Genomic DNA, 24,566 nt, shown 5'->3' on the forward strand with positions numbered 1-24,566 from the left:
AAAATGTGTGCAACTCTAACCGCAAAGTGCATTAGTCATTGTTGAATGGTCGCACTAGCAGTGACGGGGTTAATTCACATGACTGCCATTTTCAATTTGGTGCTAACAAAAGGCTGTGTAACCCGAAGATACTGTAAATGCAATTAGGCCCAGATCAATCTCTCCATTTTCTGTTATGACCGGTGGCAGATTAGTAGAGGCATTCCTGACTAGTATTGTATCTACATCCAGCTTGACCCTGGCACCACCTGACCCTTTATCACCTGCACACCTCCAATCAGATTGTGCACAGTCCATCAAGACAGTAATTAATTTGCGGATCAGTGCTGTGTGAGTGACTTTATTAGGGAAGAGGGGTGTACATGAGCATCAAGCCCAACAGAAAGGACATACGCGGGAGACCATCTCACAGAAACATCACTATCAGCCCACCACATCTTTTCAAAGCAGCCATTTTCTACAAAGAGACCCCCTAAAGCAATTTCTCTATCTTCCATTCTAAACATAGCTGAGGATAAAACAGAGCATGCAGCGATGGCTGAGTGATGATACAGGCATGCCTTTCATTGTGAATTTTTCATCTGCCCAGGCGGAGCCTGGGAACAACGATGGATATGGAGAGAATGTCAATTGTATGCGTAGTCACACAGGGATTTCAAAACCAGAGCTCAATCTGCATGTTTATATGAGGAAGACTTTGAAAGTAATTTTAGTCATTGAGTATCAGTGTCAACATTTTAACAGCCCTAAAATTTAGTCTGAGAGCTGTGACCCTGGTTTGAAATATCTTTTTTTTTTTAAATTTTCTATCCGTGTCAGTGTGCCATGCAGAACATACTACGGGGTCCAACATAACTGATGGCCCGATGGCCCAGGAGCAGTTCAAGGTTATGCAGGGCCAGTTGACTGACCAGTCACTGGTCTGTCCAGGCCAGTGATGAAAGTTTGCAAAATACAGTTGGTGGCACCTTATGTATCCCAGTCTTAAATTGTCGTTTTAAAATATTATGTTCTTACCAATACGGTCCAGTCTGTCCAGTGCAACAGTTTCAAAGGCCCTTCTCATCATAGGATACTCCTCCAGCACCTCGTTGAAGTTGTCGACAGACAGTGAGTACAGGCGACAGTATGTGTCCGCTCGCACACTGGCTGTCCTTCTACCCCGCGTCAGCAAACAAATCTCTGCAACAAAACATAACAGAAAAGACACTGTAACATAGTGGGATAAATCCTGAAGCTCACTTCTTGTCTTTGAGTTTAAATTAAAACAGACATACCAGTGATACTACTATCGATTTCTCTGTGACAGACAAACGCTCTATCATCAACAGTCAGTCACAGTCACAAAACTGCTAACAGTTAGCATTACTGTGAGAGGCCATCCCAGGAACAGGCACGATCCCAGATTTGAGAGGAGCATCCATAATCACTACAAATCTCTAAAATGTAAAAACATGTTCTGGTTTTAACTGTGTCAGAACACTCAGCTTTCAACAGCAATGATTTTTTATCATTTTTCACAAACAACCCAGCCTACACAAAAAATATATCATGGTTTGACTAAGGACAAGTGCAGGATGTTTTTGTAAATTCCAAGTAAAATATCCAACATTTTACATCCACATTTATAGATTTAAAGGTATTGCTAATGGGAAACTACCCTGGATCTTTGCTGTGGTGGGCAAATATTTAACCCCTGGTACTTTCTATAACACAGAGTAACACATACTAAGACCAACCCTTTCCCCTTCAATAATACCCCTGTAATTGACCTTTTTCCTCTTTCAACATGACCTAAAGTGTAGGACTATATGTATATCTTCATCTTCCTCAGCAGATACATTAAGTGATGAAGTAAAACACAATAAAAACTTGCTCAGCCAATTATGCACTCTAGAGTTGTTTTGTTTTATTTTTAACATTAAAAAAACTACAACTTTTCTGTAATCCATCGCTACAGCCCTTAATGCAATTTTCAGAGCTTAGAGGTCTGCCAGCCCTCATCTGCCATGTCCGCTCAGGAAAATAATGCTCCATTTAACAAGCTGCACTGTTGTAGAGCTCTGGCACAGAGACAGTGTGTGGGTGCAAGTGTGTCTGTACTCTATGCAGATGTTGCATGTGCCTGACTGCACTATTCAAGTGGGATGTGTCTATATGAGAGCCTGTGTCTGCACAGGATGTGTGTGTGTGCATACAAAAATGGATGTGAATCTACTATATGTGCGTGTATGCATGCCAGTGTTTTATTCATGAGAGCAAGGCAGTATGGGAGAGTAAGATGGTAAAATAAAGGTTATATCTTCTATATACACTTTATATAAATGTATATGAATATACTTATATGAAGGTGCTGTATATAAAATTCTATGTATTTTATGTATGTATCTATTTATATTAACAGTGGTTAGGTGACTGTTTGTGTACTGTCGGAAGTGTTTGTTGGTGTGCCATGTGACTGTACATATTCCCCAATGTTCTCTTTTTTCTCTTTAGCTTTCATCTCATCTTCTGCCCTCTCTTCCTGTGTTTGCTATCACACTCCCTCTTTCTCAGAAACTCATTTCCAGCTCATCCACACACACGTGCTCTCAATTCTCCCACAGAATGCACTTCCCTACTTTCCCTCCCCTTAGCTTACATCAAATCAAATTTTTAAAGAATCCTTCATCCAACTTATCTCAAGAGATCTCAGACATAGTTTGAGTCTCCACCATTACTGTCTTTCCCTACATTGTCCTTTGCGCCGGTTTCCCCCTTAAGACATTGCACAACTACAAAATTTTGGGGCATGTGGCTTTTGTGTTTATATTTCGCTAACCTGGGGCCACACATACAGCGAGGGCCTCCTTGTACTGTATGGGGCAATGTCTGCTTTAATCAAAAACAAGTGTAGCCCAGTCTGTTGTGTATTTTTTTTTGTATGTGGGTATGATGACAGTGAGCTGTGTGTGGGTAAGTGTAAAAAAAACAATGCCTTCAATGAAGTTGGGTGTGTGTCAGTGGCTGGTAACAATGACATCAGCTCCTCTCATTCCCCTAAAAAGCAGCACTGCTATTGACATTTTAACTAAACCTGCACATGTGCACAGTGTTCACTGCCAAAATCATCTGAAGATACAAACCTAATCAAATTTATGCAAAATTTCATAGTGAAAATACAATTTTTATTTGTTTTACCTACGATATCCTCTCATGGTAATTGAAGCATGTATAAGATATTTATGGTTATGGTGAGTCTACTTAACAAACTTGGAAAAGTTTAAGGGGAAACATCATGGCCCTGGGTAAATAACGAAAAACTCGAGGATGCCCTTGAACTTGACAAAGGACACAAACATCAGTCATAGGTTGACCTATGAGCAATCGTGTCCATTTTCACTGCGTAAACTAGGAAGCTGTGTGAAACACCAAGAGCTGTATAACTGGACAGTTTGATGGCAAAAAGGGTGTAGATGTTTGTGTGGTTAATTTGCAGCAGAGGCTGTTTGTGCAAGATTTAATCTTTTAGCCACGGAGGACCTGGTGTGCTTTAATGGATTTTGGCAATGCACACTACTCACATTAGGAACCGCAGATGGAAAACTTTCTGTATAGGATAGCCGTATCAGGCAGCTGCACAGGGGGTTAATTAACCAAAAGGCAAAGCCTTTACAGCATGACAAATGCTAGGAAGCACCACATATTTAATCTTTACTCTGCCTTCCCTGCGTCACTGAAATAATCAGAATAAAAAATTTTATCTGTGCAATTTAATGTGTACAGGTGTTGCCTGGTGTTACTTTGCATTACTGTTGTGACTTATCTGGCAACTAATAAACACAAACATTAGAGCTCAAGTTACGGGTACTGTACATCTGGATGAGTGAAATCTTAAACAACAACCCTACAATAAAAATATTCAACTTGCAACCCTTTTTATTTCGGGACTGGCATTTTGTCCACTGTAAAAACACCTCTCAATATGATATAAGCCAATAAAAACCAGCACTAAACAGGGTCTCAAAAATTGCCATGGAGCTGAGGGAACACACACACATACACACACAAAATGTCATCATACAGTACGGAGCTTTCACTTTACGGCTACTGCATTGGATTGCATTAGATCGTACAGGATTTTGTATTCTTCTGGTCACTGAGTGTGAAGTGGCTATGATTGTGTGCAATGATTTGAAAATTGAGATAGGGGAACAGATAAAGGGAGAATGCATGACTTGACAGGGCAGTGAGGGAGGAATATGTACTGTATATGAAGCATATAGAAGAACAACTTATTGTGTAGTGTGTTACTGTTTATGTGTGTACATATGTCGGAGAGAGCATGGGTGAATGGACAACGGCCAAGTTAGCAGGAGAGCTGTGTGAATGTGAAAGATAAAATAACATGCTCTTCTGTCTGTGTGCGGGTGTGTACACTGTGTGTTTGCACATGTGTTTATGAGTATGTTCTCTAAGTGTGTGCTGGCGAGGCAGCCCTGGCTGTAGCTGTGCTGGGGGTCCATTTCCGGCAGCACTGCTCCCGTAATCCCCTCTGGAGAGGAGCATCGCGGCTCTGTGTTAAATCCTCTTGTCCCGTGGCTTTCTGGATGATGCCAACACTGCCAAGATGAGGCGGTGAGCTGCAGTGAGCCCTCTGGCCTCATCTAACTGTCTTTGCAGAAAGCGAGTGAAGCCTAGACACTTAGCGGTGCCATCTGAGCTACAAGTTCAGGAAAAAAAATCCACGGCAGGGTTTGGGTCTGGTGCAACCCGCCTCGAACTACACAATCAGAGATTAGCGGATATCTCGGAGTACTGAGGGGCTAAATGCATATGGCTGCTCTGAAGCAGCATTATTCTGAACATCTGGAACTTTAACATTGGGAGCCAAGTGAAATGTGGTGTCAAAATAAAGTCATGGTTGTTTTTGGTAAAAGTGGATTTAATGTAAATAGAAAAAACTATATATGATGTTAAATATGTTTTTTGAGAGAAATAGATAAACTGAAACAACTCAAAACCCTAAAATGGTTTGTTCGGTGGTAGATTCCATAGACTGCACCAAAAACAGGTCTCACAAAAAGTCAGTGAAACTACTCACTGAACTGTAGCTGATATAAAAGCAAAAAATATTTTTGGAGAAATAAACTGCATCTACTATCCATCTACCAATGAACAATTCATCTCAGTTTTTGTTTTCTCTCAGATTTTCAACCAGTTTTGTTATATGGGGTCATTTCTGTTTATTCATTTGATTATTTATGCCATATTTACTTGTGTAATACTGACAATTTGCTCCACAAAGTAAAACATAAAATTCTCAATGTTATACGGCTAAGTGAAACGTGAACTTCTGTACTGCACTGTTCTACTCGAGATGGCTTTTGCGGATGGTTTGTGAGTTACATTCAATTTATTTATGAATGCTCTACTCCCACTGCTTACTCACATCTCCTGTGACTCATCACAGCGCTTCCCAAATCCTGCATGGAATCATAGAACAGGCTTAGCTGGTGTAGCTCTGCCTGCATTTTATATGGGGCGTGCATTCTCTCCTCAAACTGGCTGCTGCCTTACAATTATTCACTTTTGTGTGGTCCTTACTAACAAAGAGATGATTCATGATCAGCCCAAATTTAAGGGCTTTTTTAGCTCAAATTATCAAAGCTATATAAAATCATCATGATACAAGATACCGATGTCTGGTTGGGAATTATATGTCATTGTACTCAATATTTTTTGTTCTAAAACGAGCAAAATAGGTACAAATATGCAACTCTGAGAATAAACTCAAAAGTAACACTTTATGAATCTTCCCATCCTGCCCCCACTGTCCTTTTCTGCTTTATCTGACCCAGCAGCGATATATGTTCCTAAAACTGTGTTTGGCAAGTTAATGAAGTAGACACAACACTGTCACAGTTTCCAGAAGGGAAACTCATCTCTGCACTGGAAGATTGTCACGGCTCTGGGTGTGACTCCAGTTTTCCCTTGTGTTTCTCTGTTTTTATCCTGTCATCCTGTCTCCCGCTTGTTTCCACCTCCCCTGTCTATCTCTCTGTGTGTGTGTGTGTGTGTGTGTGTGTGTGTGTGTGTGTGTGTGTGTGTGTGTGTGTGTGTGTGTGTGTGTGTGGGTGTGTGTGTGTGTGTGTGTGTGTGTGTGTGTGTGTGTGTGTGTGTGTGTGTGTTTGTGTGGTTTGGGCATGGCTCTCACTCACCTGGAACCTGTTTCTCCACACCTGTCTCCAATCGACACATTAACTCTGCAGTATAAGAACCCTTTTCATCCACTCTTTGCAAAATTGTTCCGCCAACCACAGTGGTAGTCACTCTCGCGGCTGCTCCAGTATTTTGTCTACTAGAGTTATTTCCAGTGTTTTTCCTCGAGCCTGTTACTAACTGTGTTCTCCTGCGTTCAGGATTCCCTGCGCCTTCTTCTCATTGTGTCTTGTCGTCCGACCACGCCACTCCAGCCTGCCAGCCAGATGCCTCATTCACCAGTCTGCACGCCCTCTGCTTCAGTCTACCGGTCAACGGTTTCATCCACCAGTCTGCCTGCCCTCTTCTTCAGCCAGCTCACTCCCTTGTCTGCCCGCCTGTCCTCTAACTCAGCCATCCTCTGATCTTCACTATTGTAACAATTTCTCTTTATTCACAATAAACCCGCTGTTCCTTACCACCTTGCGCCTTTGTCTGCTTTTGGGTCCAGATTCTAACAAGCTGTAACAGAAAAATTATGGCCCCAGCAGACACTGGCTCACTCTGCCAAGCCCTTGCCACCCAGGGCACGCTTGTCGGCCAACATGATAAGGTTCTCCACAAGGTGGTCGAGATGCTGCAAGCTCTTACCACCAGTGTATCCCAGCTTAGTGGTTAAATGGATCAAGTCTCCTCCCATCTCCCTACGTCGCTTGCTGTGGTGGCGGCCGCTTCTCCAGCCGGTCTTCCACTAGTGCTGCCAATGTCATCTCCGGTGCCAGCCTCCTCAGCTCCTGTCTCCCAAGAGCCTTTTTTTTCCGCCGCCAGAATGCTAATCTGGAGACTTGGGGGCGCGTCCGCAGTTCCTCCCTCAATGTTCCCTCGTTTTTGAGCAGCAGCTGACCACTTACTCCACAGATAAGTCCCATATAGTTTATATTATGCAGCTACTACCTGTGACAACCTCTTAGTGGGTTTCATCTTTGTGGAAAAAACCCATTTTTAATTCTTAATAGTTTTATCTCTGAAACAAAGTTTTTAAACATCCTGTTCAGGGAAAAGAAGCTGCTAAATGGCTCCTCTCCTAGGAGATAATATCAAGGACAAGCTTTCTGCTAGAGATGAGGCTGACTGTTTGGGTTCCCTAATCGCTCTCTCATACGTTTAGATAACCGTCTCTGAGAACGCACTCGCACTCCCTGCCCCGTCTTCCACCCTGGGTCAGCCCAGACTGTTCGGCCCCCTCAATTACTCCCCCCAGTTCCTCTCCTCCTGCCTTCGCCAACCAGCCTATGCATTTGGGCCAGGCTCACCTCTCTCCATCGGAGCACCAACATTGGTTGAAATCAGGTGTGTATTTAATGCGGCCAGGCTATTCACTTCCTAATCTCCTGTCCCTTCTTGCCAAAAGAGTAGGCTCATCAGTAACTGGAGGGGTCCTGATGAGCCATACCAACAATCACTTACCCTTCACTCTCGCATGCAATTCAATGCTTCTCTCCTATGGTATAATTAAACTATTCTTCTGCTTGCCTTGGTAGATTCCAGCGCCGACGAAAACTTAAGTGACTCCACACTTGCCACTCAGGCTGGGATCCCTACTGAGGCTCTTCCCATGCCTGAGAGAGTCAATGCTCTAGATGGAAAGCTTCTGGCTCATATAACCCACCGCTATGTGCCCCTGATCCTTGTCCTTTCAGGTAACCATTGGGAGGCCCATCGTACTCGTTATCATTCCTTCTCCCCATGCTCCAGTGGTCCTGATTCAGCCTTGGCTGAAGCTCCACAACTCCCACTGTATAGAATACTGTGGCCTTAATAACATCTAACTACAAGTGAAGGAAATTTTTTTTTTTTTTTTTGTCTGTCCTTCAATTTTCTCGACAACCGCTCATCCGATCAACTACACATCACGTGTATTGTTGAGGACCCACAGAAGTGTAGTGCTGTCTGTGAAGTTTTTTGGATAAGCGGTCCTCGAAACATAAAAAAGAGAAATATTAAACGACAGTTGGTCAGGGCTAGGGTGACTCATCCATGTAGGCGATGTCATCGATTAGACACCGGTGCGTTGCAAAGAAGGCTGCGCCCGGTCAAACCATGGATTCTCTGGAAAACAAGCTGCAGCTACAAAACCTTGCACAGGATCATCTAAAGTGTGGGAGTATTTTAGACAGAGACCCAAATTCTGCAATATGGAAATAGCTTATCACAACATTACAACTGCTATGCAAAGTCCCTGAGTGCTTTAAGACGCAGCGACAGCTGCTGTTATGGTGACATAATAATAAACCATGCATCACCTAATGTTATTTGGCCATTGTATATTTGTTGTAGTTGTTGTATCTGTTGCAGTTGCATATGTTTAAGAGGATGTAGATGTTTTTGCAATAGTCAATTTGGAAGCTGTAATTTGTGCTGCTGTTGAACTGTACTGGGTTATACTGACAGATGTTCCTAATATTTTGTCAACCTTAATTCATCTAAATGGAATACTTCCTCATTCTGCAGGTTGGAAGCAGTGACATGGGAAGTAGAGACCCTCGTCAGGAAGGCGCAGCCAACCATCCTGATCTAGATAATAGTTCACCTGTTTGTTTGTGCCTGATTCTGCTAGTTCATAAGTTCTCTAGTGGGCACACTTTTCTATACTCTGTCAACCCGGCTTCAACCACATCAACACCATATTGTTGATTGTTTTTCCTAGGCTGTGCAATTTGTCCCTCTCTAATAGCTTCCTCAGCGACCAAGATTGCGGACCTCCTGGTGCTCTGTGTTTCGTAGTTCTCATCCCAAGCATGGAAAGCCTTCATGAGGCTTTGGGCACCATCTCCAGCCTTTCATCTTGCTACCAACCTCAGACGAACTGACGGATGGAGCGGGCCAACCAGGACCTGGAGGCAGCCCTTCGCTGTGTCACTGCTCGCTACTCATCCTCTTGAAGCTTGCAATTGTGCTGGATCGAATGCATTCCCACAACTCCCTCACTAGTACTGCCACTGTTATGTCCCCCTTCATGATATCTGTGGGCTACCAAGCCTCCCTTTTCCCAGAAGAGGAGGAAGAAGTGGCAGTGCCATCCATGCAGGCTAATTTCTGTTGTCGCTGGATTTGGAAGGCAGATTGGTCTGCTCTCCATTCAGCTGCCGTGAACCAAATGTTGCTGACCGCCACCAGACTCCGACGCTGACTTACCAACCTGAGCAGAAGGTATGGCTCTCCTCCCGTGATCTAGCCCTTCAAGTGGAGTCCCGTAAATTGGCACCCTGTCATTTTGGTCCCTTTGTCACAGACAAGATTATCATCCCACTGCTGTCAGACTACAACTACTTTCATCCATAAAAATCCACCCTACCTTCCATATGTCCATCCTTAGGCTGATTTCGTCCAGTCACTTGTGCTCTCCTTCCAATCCCCCTCCACTCCCCCAGATCATCAATGAGCCCGCCAACCAACTGCTTCATTCATCTGTCTGCCTGCGCTCTGCTTCAGCCAGCTTTGTTCCGTACAACCTTGTACCTTTTGACTGCATTTGGGTCCAGATTCTAACAAGCCTCAACAGAAGATGTTACTTGAACATAGCCATGATGTGTTTCATTTTCATACTTAAGCGACAATTCATTCATCAGAATCGAATGACACCAACTAAAATTGGATGTGGCTCTGAAAAAGGAGGACTAAGAAGTTGTGCTGTGACCTTGGTGAGAAAACTCAACCAGTCTTGTGTTGGATGGTGCAGCCCTCATGTCCTGGGATCTTACTGTAGAGATGCTTTGCCCCATGTCCCCTGAACCAGCTCTCAAAGTGGAGAGCAGCCTGCATTTTGTCTGTCTGTCTGTCAATGGTAGAGCAAGTATAAAAGGTAGAAAAACTGACTGAGAAGCAGCTTGTGTGCATTACTGTCCTTACATGCTTATGTGCATCTGTTTTTACACTGTCATACGGGGGGGGGATACATTTATTGCGTCTTAGTAGTATATGTGAAGGAAAACTTACTGAAACGCTTTTTCAGTAAAATGTAATACCAACAAGATGGGGTAAGATGAAATTGAATTTAAAATTTGGGTCTTGTTATACCAGTTAAGAACAAGCAGTCTTCAGTGCAGTAGATATAGATTAGAATTAAAAATTCATTGTTTTTAATCTAAGATTTAATTAAAATGATTCCCACCATTTATAACGGCACGAGCAAAACTTTATTAGTTAATAAAACTAGTCAGTCTCAAACAGCTTCTAACTGGGCTTAAGCATTATAAAATGGGTCAATTATTTAGGCCTGATAACATATAAATATCCTTTTTGAATATCGCATACTGCATCACAGTGTAATGACCCATTTAAATGTACAGATAGAGGGTCACACAATATTAAGATGAGCAAAATACAGTCATTAAAAAAACTCTGAGGTAAGACTGGTGCAAGAGAGGCTGTAGCACAGAGTTACAAACAGTTCTAGGATTTTCATGTCTAAAAATCATTAATACCAAAGAAATGTGTAGTTCATAATTCTCTAAGAAAGAAAAAGCAGAGTGTAAAGGGTAAAACTTATTGAGTTCATTTAGTCAATGAACATAGTGTGAAATGGAGGGAAAAACTTTGCAAAGTTTGGAGACAATTGAAAAATCATACATGAAAATGTTTTTAGTAATGAATGTGTTGGATAGTACATAATCTTCAAGTACATGGCGAGTTTAGGGAAGAACAGTAAATTCTGCTCAAGACTTTTTTTTCTCTCTGTATAACCTTCCACCCACAACTACATTAAAATCTACACGTATTGACTAAGCAGGTACAGCATAACATGCATGTACTGTATGTATGCAAATGCAAATGCTGGCCTTTGAAAGTGCTTTTAAATAACTTTGTGTGCCTCTATCTGCATGTGACTGCATGTGTGTATGGTTGTACCTGACTTCCTCTCTGCTTATAAGTGTGCATGGATATGAATTAATGAATATGAGCAGGGCTGCTCGGTCTGTGATGAAGTATCTGTGTCCTGCAGCCTGGTCTGGCAAAGCTCACCTGGATTCTGAGTCCTGCTGTCAGCTCCCATCTCCCTCCCGACACTGCCCCCAGTGCACAGAGCGGACACTCTCTAACCTTTGAAACATCCGCAGTGGGCTGCCTGATTCCCCATGACATGCCAAGCTCACTCCCTCACAGCACTAGCATTGCTACGCAAACACCTTCCGTTTGGCTAGAACCCACAGACAGGAAGGGGATATCTAGTGTTTTTCAGCACCATGGCTGATGCAGGGGTCCCGTCACACCTCATTGTCTCTGTGGTTTAATAAGTCTTAAGTTCCGAAGACATACTGTATTTTACAAGTCATTACAGGCATTTCTATTGTTCTACTAATAATATTTAGCGATGCTAGCAGCATGGCTCTATCGATGGTAATGTCAGGCTGTCGGTCAATCTACCACTTTGTCCAGACTGAAGTATCTCAAGAATAACTGGACAAACTGGCACAAAATTTTGTACAGTTATTAATGTTCCCCAGAGGAAGACTTTGGTGATCCTCTGACTTTACGTTATGAGGTTCACACTTTTGGTTTTTAGAGAAGTGTGTGAACTATTGGATGGACTGCCAAGAAATTTGGTGCAGACATTCATGTTCCTCTTTGGATTGTTTGTAATTACTTTGGTCATCCCTTCACTCATCTAGCACCATCGTGATTTCAAAATTCCAGTTTGTCCAAATGACTATTACGACTGAATATTTGCAAAACTAATGACATTCCCATCAGCCTCAGCACATGGTGAACATGGTAAACATATCTGTTACACAACATATTAGCATTGTCTTTGTGAGTATGTTAGCATGCGATTGTTAGCATTTAGCTCAAATTACCACTGTGCATTGCATAGCTGTAGACTTTTAGTGGGCATTCAAACCAAAGAAACAGCCCTGCGTTAAAACAGTGCAGGGGAAAAAAGTTGAGCCCGGTTGAACTTTTCTTGCTGGACTTTGCTGCTGTTTTTGCCAGAGCCCAATGTATTGTCACCCCTGTTGTGCCGCCAGACTTGCTGCATTTTGAATGAAATGGAGGGCTTGGGGTTTGTTTTTTTTTTCGAAAAAAAGACAACTTGAGTCGATAAGTCAATGCATTAGTGAAGAAGACTAATCAACCTGAGTTGTCTCGAATTTTGAGTCTCACTTCACTTCTTTTTGCTGCCTCACACTAAAAAGAGCAATGCAGGACCAACAGTGTGGCAGGATGTAAACGTTACAAACTGAGACTTGTCTAAAAATGACCGAACCACAAAACTAACTATGATGAAAATACAAACAGGTGATGGAAACAGAGGACAGCACAATGCAGTACAGTGCAAGGTGGGGCAGTGTGACTCATTTCTGTTGGTCGCTCCAACACTCTCAAGTCCAGTGTCTGACTAACAGTGCTGTAAGATACCCTGGCAGGAGAGACACTCCACGGTAAGGTAGAATTTCATAACTGAGCTATGACCAAAATGCCAACTTTTCCTTTCTCTGACTATGTGGGAATTTTCACACAGTTACAGATTTTTTTACGTGAGTTTTTAGGTAAAACACGAATGATGCACAGGAGAGTATGGTCTTGGGTGGCTGAGCTGAACTGACACTACTATATGCAGCAGAGTAAATGATATACTTCTCCTATTTGTAGATAAGGTTTAATGAAGAAAAGACATCAGTAACAAAGTTGAGTGTTTAGAAAAGCAAATAATATAGATAAGAAAAAGAATGAACCAAAGAACCAAAAAAAACCTGACCAATTAATATACCAAAGATGACATTCCCCCCACACTCAACAACAAGCCCTACAACATCTCACAACGTATTGTGTCATATCACATCACACACCGTATCAAAACACAGTTGTATCGTTAATTGTATTATCCTAACCAACCTATCATGTTATATAAGACTACCCTATATCCCCCATTCTGTCACCTCAGTCAACTGCTCCAGTGCCTCAATCTTCAGGTGATGCTGCTTCAGAATAAGAGGTGCAGGGGTGTTAACTGGGTTAAGGACCAGGAGGATTACCTGAGACTGCCAGCCTATCTCACTGACTCACTCAGTCACGGTGGCCATTTGGCAGCTCGATAGACTAGGTAGTCTGAGCAAAGAGAGGGGATATGGGAGGAGTACTAGTTCCCTAACCCAAGACTTCATAAGACTATGGATTTAGAGAACACCATTCACAGACAACCAGTCAGAGACTGAGTAAAGCCAAAAAGATGAACCGAGATCAATTTACTCATCCCACTCCCACCCTCTGACTCTGTCTCACTTTCTTTTACCACCACCCCCTCCCCCCACACTCACGGAGCGGCTACAAGCCACTCACTCAGTGGCAAAGTGAGCCATCTTAGCGGTGCAATCAAAGGCAGCTTTTGATAAGCACCTCTGCAGGGCCACCACAAGGTCACTGAGCTCTGCTCCAACCGAGAGAGCGCCGCAGTCTGCACTGGCAACACATCAATTACTGCAGGCAACAAAGGATGAACTATAACAACACAATAACCTACCCAGTCTGGGCACTAAGAGGGCAGTGGAGATGCTGTTCCGATAAGTGTTTCAATACTGAACTATAAGGAGAAAAAGAGGCAAGTGGTGGCGGGGGTGGAGGTTGCATGTTTTCTTTCTGAGCCCAGAGCAGCGTCCAGAGAGTGGGCTTGGCAGAGATCCATGTGTCCCTTGGCGTTAGTACTGCAGTCACATTACATTTCCTCTCTCCACTGGATCGCTGTGTGCCCAGACAACGCTCCATCCAGGACATGTCGTGTCCACTTTAGACTTTAGGCTCTCTGGCTCGAGCTAATCCAACAGCTAACAAACTGGAGCAGACTGCTGAGTATATAATTGTGTAAATAATTCAGGTCGTCTATGAATGAATGAGTTACGGTACATGAGTTTGCTGAGATGTTGATGAGTAAGTACGCACCCCATTTGCTGTACTGTAAACTGCAGCCTGCTGACACTGAATGTGCTTGACAAAAAAGAATGCTCTTCAACAACTGGACAGCTTCTGCTCCTCATTCACATGCTCACACAATCACAAGCACACCCATCACACATACAAGGATTAAGCGTTGTATCCACATGGAGCAGATCTCAGTGTTCTTGCACACAATTAAAAAAATATATATATACATATATATGTGTGTATGTATATGCCTATGTATATTCCTTGCTTATGACAGCCACACTGAGATCCACATGTGCCACATACTCTCTGTGCTGATCCTGCACCAATTAATTTCATGAATGACTAACTCGTGTTTGGTAACAAACTCCCAGTGGCTCTAGGCTTACCTCACTAGCCCCCACCCTTAAACCCCCAGTGGAGTGCCACTGCCTGGAATAGTCACAGGATAATGGAGTCAAAAGCCTTGTGCCTATAATGTGCAAAAGGGGAAAATAATTATAGATCTAAGGCTTAAGATTAAAGCAACCAAGCCAGTTTCTGTTGCAAAACCAGTGCATTTTATATTACTCATGTTTACTCAAGGAGAAAAAAGTCAGATGTATTCACTCTAATGCATTTAGATGACATTGCCATCTAGAGTACACTCAGTTCAGCGTCTTTGAGTGGCAGAATGTCCAAGCTGTCACACAAACTGTGCCATTACCAGGATCCATGTGCTGGAAACAATCCTATGAGCTCACTCAAGCTCTCTCTGAATCTGAATTATGCCTTGCTGAGGAGGGACCTACGGAGGGAACATTTTGGACAACATGGCCCTGGAGAGAGCTGGGGCCATGTTGTCTAAAATGTTGATTAGGTTTGGCATGTGTAGAGATAGATTGCCTGCCATCTTTTCATTATTTCTGTGGAACCCCCCGGAGAGAGGGCATGGAGATGGACTTGAGCAGGCAAAGCGTAATTAAACTTCCACAGGCAGGTCATGTGCTGTTAAACGCTTTGCCACCATCAGTGTAGTCTAAATGATACGCTGTCACTGGGCAAATTAATTGGTATTTGGTGAGTGCAGTATGGCAGCTTTGTCTCCTACATGTGACCCTGATTAAGAACATAACATGAGTTAAGTGAGTCAAGTCAAAAGCATTCATATAGTATGTAATTTCACAGCATTCTGACACCTTTGACCTTTGAATGCATATTTCTTAATTTGAACTAAAGCAAGTGCTGTTTTCTTAATTTGGGTTTGTCCTACATTTAAGAGACAGCTCATGATGTGAATTAAGGGAAAAGTTCTGCATAAACCATGAAGCAGAATTTTAAGGTGGCACGCACTGCACAACAGACCACTTCAAGCTCACAACGAGCTATTATCAGAGCCAGAATTGCCTCCCAAATAATAATTCCAAGCCAACCTCTTAAGGTGCTGAAGGACAGTGTTATTAATATTAAAACAGAGCAGAGATTTAAGTTTCACAGAAGGATGTGTGTCTACGTGACCTTTGAGTTTGTGTGTCTGGTGCTGAACTATCTCGTCTTACCTCCAAAGTAGGAGCCGTCTGAAAGCTTGGTCTCTTTATTGCCTTTGGTTAGTACACTGACAACCCCATGCTGGATAAAGTACATTTTCTTGCCGATGGTGCCCTCCCTGATGATGTAATCCCCCGGCTGGAACACCTCGAATTTCAGCTTAGTGAGCATGGAGGTGACAAAGTTGGGGTCGGCGTTGGCAAAGAGAGGCATGGACGCCACCAGCTTTCGACAGTTAAAGTTGATGATTTCCTGTTTGAGCGTGCAGAGAAAAATTGAAAACAGCCATTATTAAGAGCAAAAACAAAGTGCCTTGACCTGTCACAAATTCAGACAAAGGAATATTAGAGTAATGATGGGAAAAATGTCAGTAGTGCAGACATTTGTTTTTTTTTGTGTGTCCCTCTCAGTTTTACGCTTGTTTGGATTTGGCCTCAAGAGAAAAACTCTTTTTTTTCAGTGTGTGGTTGAGAATGGGCAAAATGTGACCTGAACTGAGGGGAATGTCAAGCAGTACACCGGCTTTTGAATGCAGCATGGCCGCAAGTGCAGCGGATTCCATCCCAGTCAAGAACACTCATCCCACCTCTCGGAGAGGCTCGTTCAGCTCTCCCAGGATGCTCTCCTCGTCGAACATCTTGCCCTGGTAACGGTGCTCATAGTAGTCGTGGATTCTCTGCCTCATATCTGCCGGCAGCTTGTGGAAGGACATGTACTGCTCCACCTGTTTGTACTGCAGGGACACAGAGACACACAACAATCAGGTTACTCAAAGGCCATAGTGCTGCAGCACAGATACACAGCCACAGGGAACAGCTGGCACTGAGGTCAGACACACAAGGAAATGGAGACGGATACATACAGGCCATCGGGGCTCTCGGAGGTTACACCCAACAAGACATCAGTTTTCCTGTCTCTTTCCTTTTAAACTCTTTCTGTCTCTCTTAAAAGACAGAAAGCAGTTAGGAAGTGTTTAGTCATGCTGCCAATTCACGGTAAGCTTGTAAGAGATTCACCATTGTGGCTAATCAGGATTGGCACGGAAACATTCTCAAAGTAAATGTGTCACTTCAATACCCAGCTGGAGGCGCCATTTTCAACCAATGTCCGTGTCAGAGTTCAGGTAGGTAAGAACTGATCCTACTTTATCTACCTGTAGTGGGGACAGAAATGTCATTTGCAATGGAAAATAAGTCAGGATTATCAGCGTGTATACGTGGTTTCTTTGTCAAACTACGTTTAACAAAAACTGTCCAGAATTTTGTGTTTATTTGGAGGCGGCAGAAGAATTAAGAAAAGGTGAGAAAAAAGGAATGCGGTAATATGAGAGCGCTGGAGGAAAGGTGTGATGTGATTACAAATTCAAATCAAAAGTTAGGACAAGTTGCTAGGGATACTGATGGTATGTGTGTGTGTCTGTGTGTGATTGCATGTATTTATGTATGTGTTTGTAGTTATACATTTGTGTGTGTGTCTATCCCTGCAGCAGGTTGTTGTGTTTTTATTCATGTTATCGTTTACGTACAGAGAATAAGAGTGTAGGAAATTACCTCAATACACAATATACACTGGAAATGTTACATATGTACTGTACACTAGAATTACTGAAAATTTGATTAAAAATTAAGCTAAAGATGAAATGAAAAATATTTGCATAATATAATGGAAAAATCTAAATCTATGTAATAACCATGCTGTGATCACATGAACGTGTCCTGCTGATCACACCTATTTATATACATGAGTGCAGTGTTGTAATTAGTAAAAAACAAAGCCTCGTGGCACCTCAAACACCATGTTCACCAAAACACTTATCAGAGTGTTTCTATTTTACAGTGAAGACTGTGTGCGTTTGTATCCTCTCGTCTTTATATTGTCTGTTAAAAATAAAAAGTATTAAAATGTGTGTCAGGTGGCTTTTAACTTTTTCTGCAGTATCGGAAGCAGAGATGCAGATCAAAGCACCCGGAGAGCGCCTCGGGAATAATAACAGGTAGAATCCTTGACCCTCCGAGAAAGAAAAAAAGAACAAATTAAGCATTCATAGGGCAATGCTGGAGGTGCTCTTTGATCACCATTTCAACACTGCCAACAGCCTTACCACACAGTGACATGGCTGACCTCAGATGTCTCCCTCTTTGTTATCTGACTCAACTACCCTAGTCACCGCTAATCTTGGGGGAGATCATCAAAAGGCCAATCTTGTGGAAATAAGGCACAGTAAATAAGGACAATTGTCTCAGCCAAGTTTTTTTGTGAGAGCAGGAATGCTGTCAGGCTTCCTGAGAAACAGGGGATGTGAGTGGAGCTGGAAAGGAACGCATACTAGGGTTAGAATCCTCTACTATAAAATATGCATGCAGACTAAACTATGACTACTTTAGGATGAAGTCTGATCAAGGCTCTGCAGACAGACACACAAACACACACACACCCTGCTGTATTTGCAATCCTCCTTTATGCAGCCCCAACTTACACCCTCTACAATGCTCAACTCTGCAATGTTCTCTTTTCTTCTCCTGCACCCTCTTTGCCAAATTTAGGTGGGTTTTCAGCAGATAAAGCTAGGCTAGATCAGATGGAATATTATACTGTATATCCAACACTAAGAAATTATTCATATGATATACTTAAAATATGAATTCACTTCTTAGGAACGTCAAGCTAAGTATTTGACAATTTATATGTGTCAACGCTTTGTGAATTGCCCTCAAAAATTCAATACTTGCACAAGCATGAATAAGATGTGGAAAGAGGCTTTTAGATATATTTAGTGGGGTAGGGGTTTCAGTCATTATACCCACAATCCCTTTGGCATAAAACTGAGCATTTACTGATCTGATGATGAAATAGAATCCTTCCACAGTAAAGAACTTCTGCGCCTCTCCTCCAAGGGACAGAAAACTCTTGAAAACCATAGCAGACATCTCCAGCTGCAGTCCTATTGGCTGCTGAGTATTACAGTGAAGATGTCATGTCTGATGGGTGAAGATGAAAGGTGTAACCCACATTCTGGATCTTTCCTTATGTCTTTATGTCTCTTGCATTAGATATGTCACAGCAAGGCGCTCTGTCTCAAAGGCATGGATTATCATCTCCTTCAGAATGTCTCCCTATCGTTTTTTTTTTTTTTTACATCCATGAAAATAGAAAAATAATACTGTCAACATCTAGTACACCCATTTATCCTGAGCCTGGCAGCATGTTACAATTTGATTTTCCCAGCATGGGAGGGCATTAGTCAAATGAACAAACGCAAAATATGTACTGTTGCTTTTATATTGTGATGAGTACAACTGTACTACATACAGTAGCTCAGTGTCTCACTAAAAGGCATTTCGTGTTTACTAATCACTGCTCAGTCTCAGAGGAGGAGCTGAAAAGGATGTAAAGACAATGACCATGTGCTGAGCTACGCTACGCTGTGGCTGATAGCGTCAAATTTACTGTACAGACATGAGAGCTGTGTTGCTAGACTGGAGTGACAAAAAGTAGCCCAATCAGATACTTGAACCCACCAAATTTCTCTGGATTTGTCTTTGTAATTTTATGTAAATATATATATATATATATATATTTATATATAAAGTAACACAAAAACCAACCTAAACGAATAAATGGGATTGATATTCTAATCTAACTATCATCTAAGTGTATTTTCCAAAATTTAAGAGATTGACAGACTCTTGGTTTTGACACTGCAATGTTTGCTCTTGATGTTGAATTCCTTGATATTTTTGATATTTCAATTTTCTAGTAAAATAAAAGATAATAACACAATAAATGCAGCATTCTTCAAACATTTTTTGGTCTTTAAGTGAACATCTGTTCACAAGAACTGCATCTTCATGCTATATCATTTCACAAATCCTTTCCCTCTCTTCTCAGTTTTGATCTTTCTTCACATGTCTACGCTTTGGTGTTTACCGTTCACTCTTCTCTTTTCCTTTCTGTATTTCTACTCTTTTATGATGATTTTTTTTCCCCCCATTCACTTCTCTCTCATGCAGCTCTCCAAGCACATGCGATTTTTTACCAAATACTGCATGAATAATTCATTACCCACAAGAGATGTCAGCCACTTAATTATACTTTCTAAATATTTATTTTTCTCCACTGCTCTCTGTCTCCTTCTCCCTACCCCTGCATTGCATGGTCAAAAGGTATGGATCATATAGTCTTAAGTCTTAAATATTTGCACCCACAAATTTAAGCATGGAAAATTGGCAACAGAGAACTTAACAAATCAAATTATAGAGAATGCTCCACCTGTTTTGTTTGTTATTGGTCTGAATGTGTTGGAGGACAGCTCAATACTATGTCAAGTGGTCATAACACCACTGAATTCAGGACTTGCTGTCGCATTCCTTTTATGTACTGTAGTCATTCTTATGCTATGGTGAGACAAATGGTTTCATAATTATGCCACAAGTCATGGATAAAGGCTAAGACATACTTTCCGCGTCTGCATCCACGTCCACGTCCACGTCTGCATCCACAGACAGCTATAGACTTTTCTCCGGTCACTTGGACGTGCACGCTGTTCCATTTATACTACCATTTAGGGTCCACATGTGCGTATTTTATGATTCACACTCCATTCCAGTTGGTGGCACCACAATGTTGTTTGGCAAATGCTATAAAAATCCATAAGTGGAAGAGGAAGACACCTTTTTGACTTTTTCATCTCTCCCATGCGTCTACACTCTCGCCAGGAGTTCAAAGGAGAATCATTTAAATGTGGGAAATGCCTGATCACCTAGCACAACCTTTCTTCAAAATAAGAATCCATTTTGTTTTCTAGAGCATGCAGAGTCGGAGCACTTGCTATGTGTACAGTCCACGCAGTCATAAATTTTGGGCTGTACGCAGATGTCCACATATGGGTTTGTGCTGACCCTCGAGGACACGGATGACAACATTTACTTCACATGGACTAAACCGGACCCTCACCTACACAAAGACACAGAAAGTATGAATTGGCTTTAAGTTCTACTAATTACATTCCTTAGCTGTCTGAAACTGTGTCAAGGTTTATAGTCATGCTAGTGGCTCAAGGGAGGACAATGTCAGTCAGTTGGTAAGTTGTCCCACTTTGGTCCAGACTGAAATGTCTCAACAACTATATGATGGATTGCCATGAAATTTCATACAGCCATTCATGGTGTCCTAAGGAAGAGGCCTGGCAACGTTTAAGTAATACTTGTGGTTTTTAGTGTCAGTGTCTTGACAACTGTTGGATTGGTTGCCATTAAATTTGGTACAGGTATTCATGTTCCACTCAGGATGAATTGTAATGAATTGCTTTCATCTAGGGCCATAATGAGGTCAAATTCTGATGTCCTATACTTCGCCTCATGACCAAATGCCTGCAAAACAAATATCCTTCCTATCAATCTCATTTGTGTTTAGCAATATTAGAAAATGTTAGCCTACTTAGAAATATAATAACTAATATGTTGAACATGGTCAACCTTATACCTGCAAACAATAAGCATGTTAGCACTACCATTGTGAGCACAACATTCAACTCAAAGCACTGCTGTATCTAAGTACAGCTTCACAGAGCTGCTAGCAAGGCTGTAGTCTCTTTGTCTTATTTTCTTTGCATAGAGCCTATAGGCAATAATGGTTCTTCAGTATGGCATAAATGCACTATACATTTACATGTTTACATTTTAATTTACACTTTAAAATAACTTCTATGATCATGCATGGGAATGGTCACCAAAATACTTAAAATTTTCTGTTTATTGTCTTTATACCCTTATCTGCTAAAAGTAGGAAGTATGCATAATTTATCGATCATTTAGTGATGTATTCTATAGTGCTGTAATTAATAACTAGGCCATATTTAAGACGACGCGATTGGTCACAATGGTACATCCTAAACTATTAAAGCAACGAGATTTCCTTGCTCTATACAAACTCCATGTTAGTACTGCATACCCAATGAAATGCCGTACATCTGTATGAATGACGATCTTGGCATGACCACTAGCAATGAGGGAAGTACAAATTTATTTGACGTTGCTTGCAACTTTGATTTGGTTTGGTTGTGAACTCGAGTACCTCTGGGGCATGTCAAAAGTCCTTGACTCAGCAGTAAAAGTTGTTTGGCAGACAGAGAGGAATGGGAATGTAACAGGGTTTAGATTAATGCCATCAGTCAGGTTCTGACTAATGAGAACGGCTCTTACTGTGAGGCAGAATCTGACTTAAGCTCCTCTACTTGTTGACAGCTGTGTCCTTAGGTTGATTGTACGGAGAAATCATGACTTTACCTCCACAAGGCACTACCAAGTTGCTGCTATTGTTGGATGAAGTCTACAACATTTACATTATGGGGTTTTTTTTTCAGTCACAGACAACCAAATAAATATCTAACCTAAATAAGAAAAACACTTAAACTGAATGTTTTGCTACTTCCCTGACAGCATTAATACATTTCTGTCACTCTTAGAGAGAAAGGGACAACTCCATCAAGAGCAAATATAGTCTCCCACTGATCACTATTTACTGTACTTTCAAAGGTCTTGATTGGAGGATTGAAGTGGGGGAACACAAGATCTCTAGAGCCTCTTCACCCTCAAATAATCAGCTTTGGGCCTCTTATTAACTAGTCCCCAAAGAGCCATGTTTAATTGCCAAGTGTTAATTAGAGATTTAAAGGGGAGGGGCTGCAGAACCCCATTGCCATTTCGTTCTAAAGCCATTAGGGACTGGCTTGCCATAACACGCCACTCATATACAGGTCCCTCCTGGGCATCTCTGACTTCATCACTGACTACTACCAACAAACAGAAAAGCCCTCAGTTATCCCACTGTGAATATTATTAACAACATACAGTCAAAAACATGAGAGGAGAAATGCTCAAAACGATCAGCGAGTTTCTATAATGTAAGTAAGACAGCATGGATCACAAATCACCAACAAACGAGTGAGATTATCTCTCTTGTTTGGTATCCCCATCTGTGTACTGTATAAACTTCCACAGTAGAGGGCCATAGTGGCAGATAAGCAGCAGCTTACAGAGAGCTGGAGTGGCAGGCATACCCTGTATGCACAGTCACATGTGCAGCCATCTTGTGCCCCCAGTCTGGAGAGATGTAATTCCCTTCATGTGATAATGGTTCTTAACATGCCTGAGACAAGAGGGGAGATCCTTGGGGGAATCAGACAGATAGTTAACCCATTCCAGCTCACAATGTTTTAGACTGTGGTGTGGCAGAACTCCTCACTGGGTAATACAAGGGTTCGGTGTGAGGACGAAAGACTCCAACAGATTAGTGATTAAAACTATTACTGCAGTTTTATAAAAATACAGGAGTCTATACTACAGTAACATACTAAATACTACAGTACTATACTCTTCTGTACTACAGTGTAATTCTACAGATGTAACATTCTATTCTTCTATCGAGACGGTTACAGTATATAAATTTAAGGTTTCACTTTAGACTGTAGTCTTACAGAAAATTACTGATGTAAAAGAAAGAAAAAATGAGAAAAAGAAAAAGCAAATCACTGTTGTACCTAACAGCTAAAGAAATTCATCAAGTCTTACCAACAGATATTGAACGCTGAAACAATCTGAATAACCGTAAAGTCAATTTGACATTTGACTAATCATTTATCGAGTCATTTATCAAGCAACACATACCAAACAATAAATGATTTCAGATTTTCCAATGCTAGAATTTTGCTCCTTTTTGTTTGTTTATTGTCATTGTAAATTGAATATCTTTGGGTTTTGGACTGTTGTTGTGAACTATTGCAATCTGAACAGCTTTTCTTTGGATCCGGTGACATTTGTACCCTTTTTTTCTATTTTATAGACTAAAAAAATGAAAAGTAATGCACAAATTAATCAGTAATGAAAAGAACTGTTTATGTCATCAAAAACTGAATTGGGCTTTCAATGAGGAAAATATTGCTTCTTCTGTAAAAAAAATAAGGAAAGTACCAATCCAAAACAAGATCAAAATAATTTGTAGAAGTTCTCCAAAAATTATTTTTTAAAAATGTTTTATTTTACCATTTGCAGAATTTATGATATCTAATAAATATCAAATATTACATATGTCACAACTTCACATGAAGTTATAAATATTATTTTGCTTAAGGTGCACCATCATTACTGTTTAGGCCACCTAAATTAAGCACTTGTATGTAATATATATAATATTTTATTCCATGAGCTTTCCATGAATTCTCTTAGCTTGGTGTTAAGTAAAATATGCTGTAGTGAAAAATCCCATGACTAGAGCGCTCATTAACTAGCACTCGGCACCTCTAGCACATGGAGGTCAAAGGGTAGAAATGGTAGCGCTAAGGCAAGTCTTACACCAAAGCTCCGGCTCCAATCTGTTTCTTTTTTCAGATCAGATATGGACCCAACCTAATCTATGCAGTCAGATACACCTGCAACAAACTGAGTGGCAAACAGGTAGAAAATGCACCTGCTTTATTATTCTGCATCCACACGCTCTGTTTACACACAGCAACAGACTGGCAAGAGTATTTATTTTTAGCAGAGTGAAAATGAATCTAGTTAAGTTATTTTACATCTCAGTCGGGGCCACACTTCAACCCCTAGTATTTAGTGTGATTGCTCTACTTTGTGTAACAGTTAACAGGCTGCCTGATTCCTATTGAAGAGCTCATTTAAGGCTGCTTGCTAGCTTCTGACTGCCCGGGCATTTATCACGCGGTGCCACATTGTAATAGAATTCTATTCAGAAAAGATTATAGCCGGGCTTTCTGATGATAATTTCACCATCTTTGAGAGCAGAGCTTTTCTTTTTCCCTCTTTTCCTCTTTCCCATCTGTACACTTCTGAGATTACTTCATAGACTGGTTTTCTTTATCATAGTCTCTCAGAGAGGTTTCACTGATCTATTTCACATCTGAATTTAACTGTTACCTGGACATCACATCT

The 24,566-nt window shown here is 41.4% G+C and overlaps 1 protein-coding gene across 1 annotated transcript in view; it reads right to left on the reverse strand.

Annotated features, from left to right (window-relative positions):
* The window catches only part of hcn4 (hyperpolarization activated cyclic nucleotide-gated potassium channel 4), a 69,470-nt gene that overhangs the window by 3,213 nt on the left and 41,691 nt on the right, over positions 1-24,566 (reverse strand). The window contains exons 5-7 of the mRNA XM_040130247.1: positions 16,211-16,357; positions 15,636-15,876; positions 1,018-1,182 (exon numbers count right to left, since the gene is read on the reverse strand). Of these exons, the coding sequence (XP_039986181.1) occupies positions 1,018-1,182; positions 15,636-15,876; positions 16,211-16,357 (553 nt within the window). The remainder of the gene's footprint in view (positions 1-1,017; positions 1,183-15,635; positions 15,877-16,210; positions 16,358-24,566) is intronic.

Source organism: Xiphias gladius, chromosome 1 (genome assembly GCF_016859285.1).
Source record: "Xiphias gladius isolate SHS-SW01 ecotype Sanya breed wild chromosome 1, ASM1685928v1, whole genome shotgun sequence".
Taxonomy (NCBI): Eukaryota; Metazoa; Chordata; class Actinopteri; order Istiophoriformes; family Xiphiidae; genus Xiphias; species Xiphias gladius.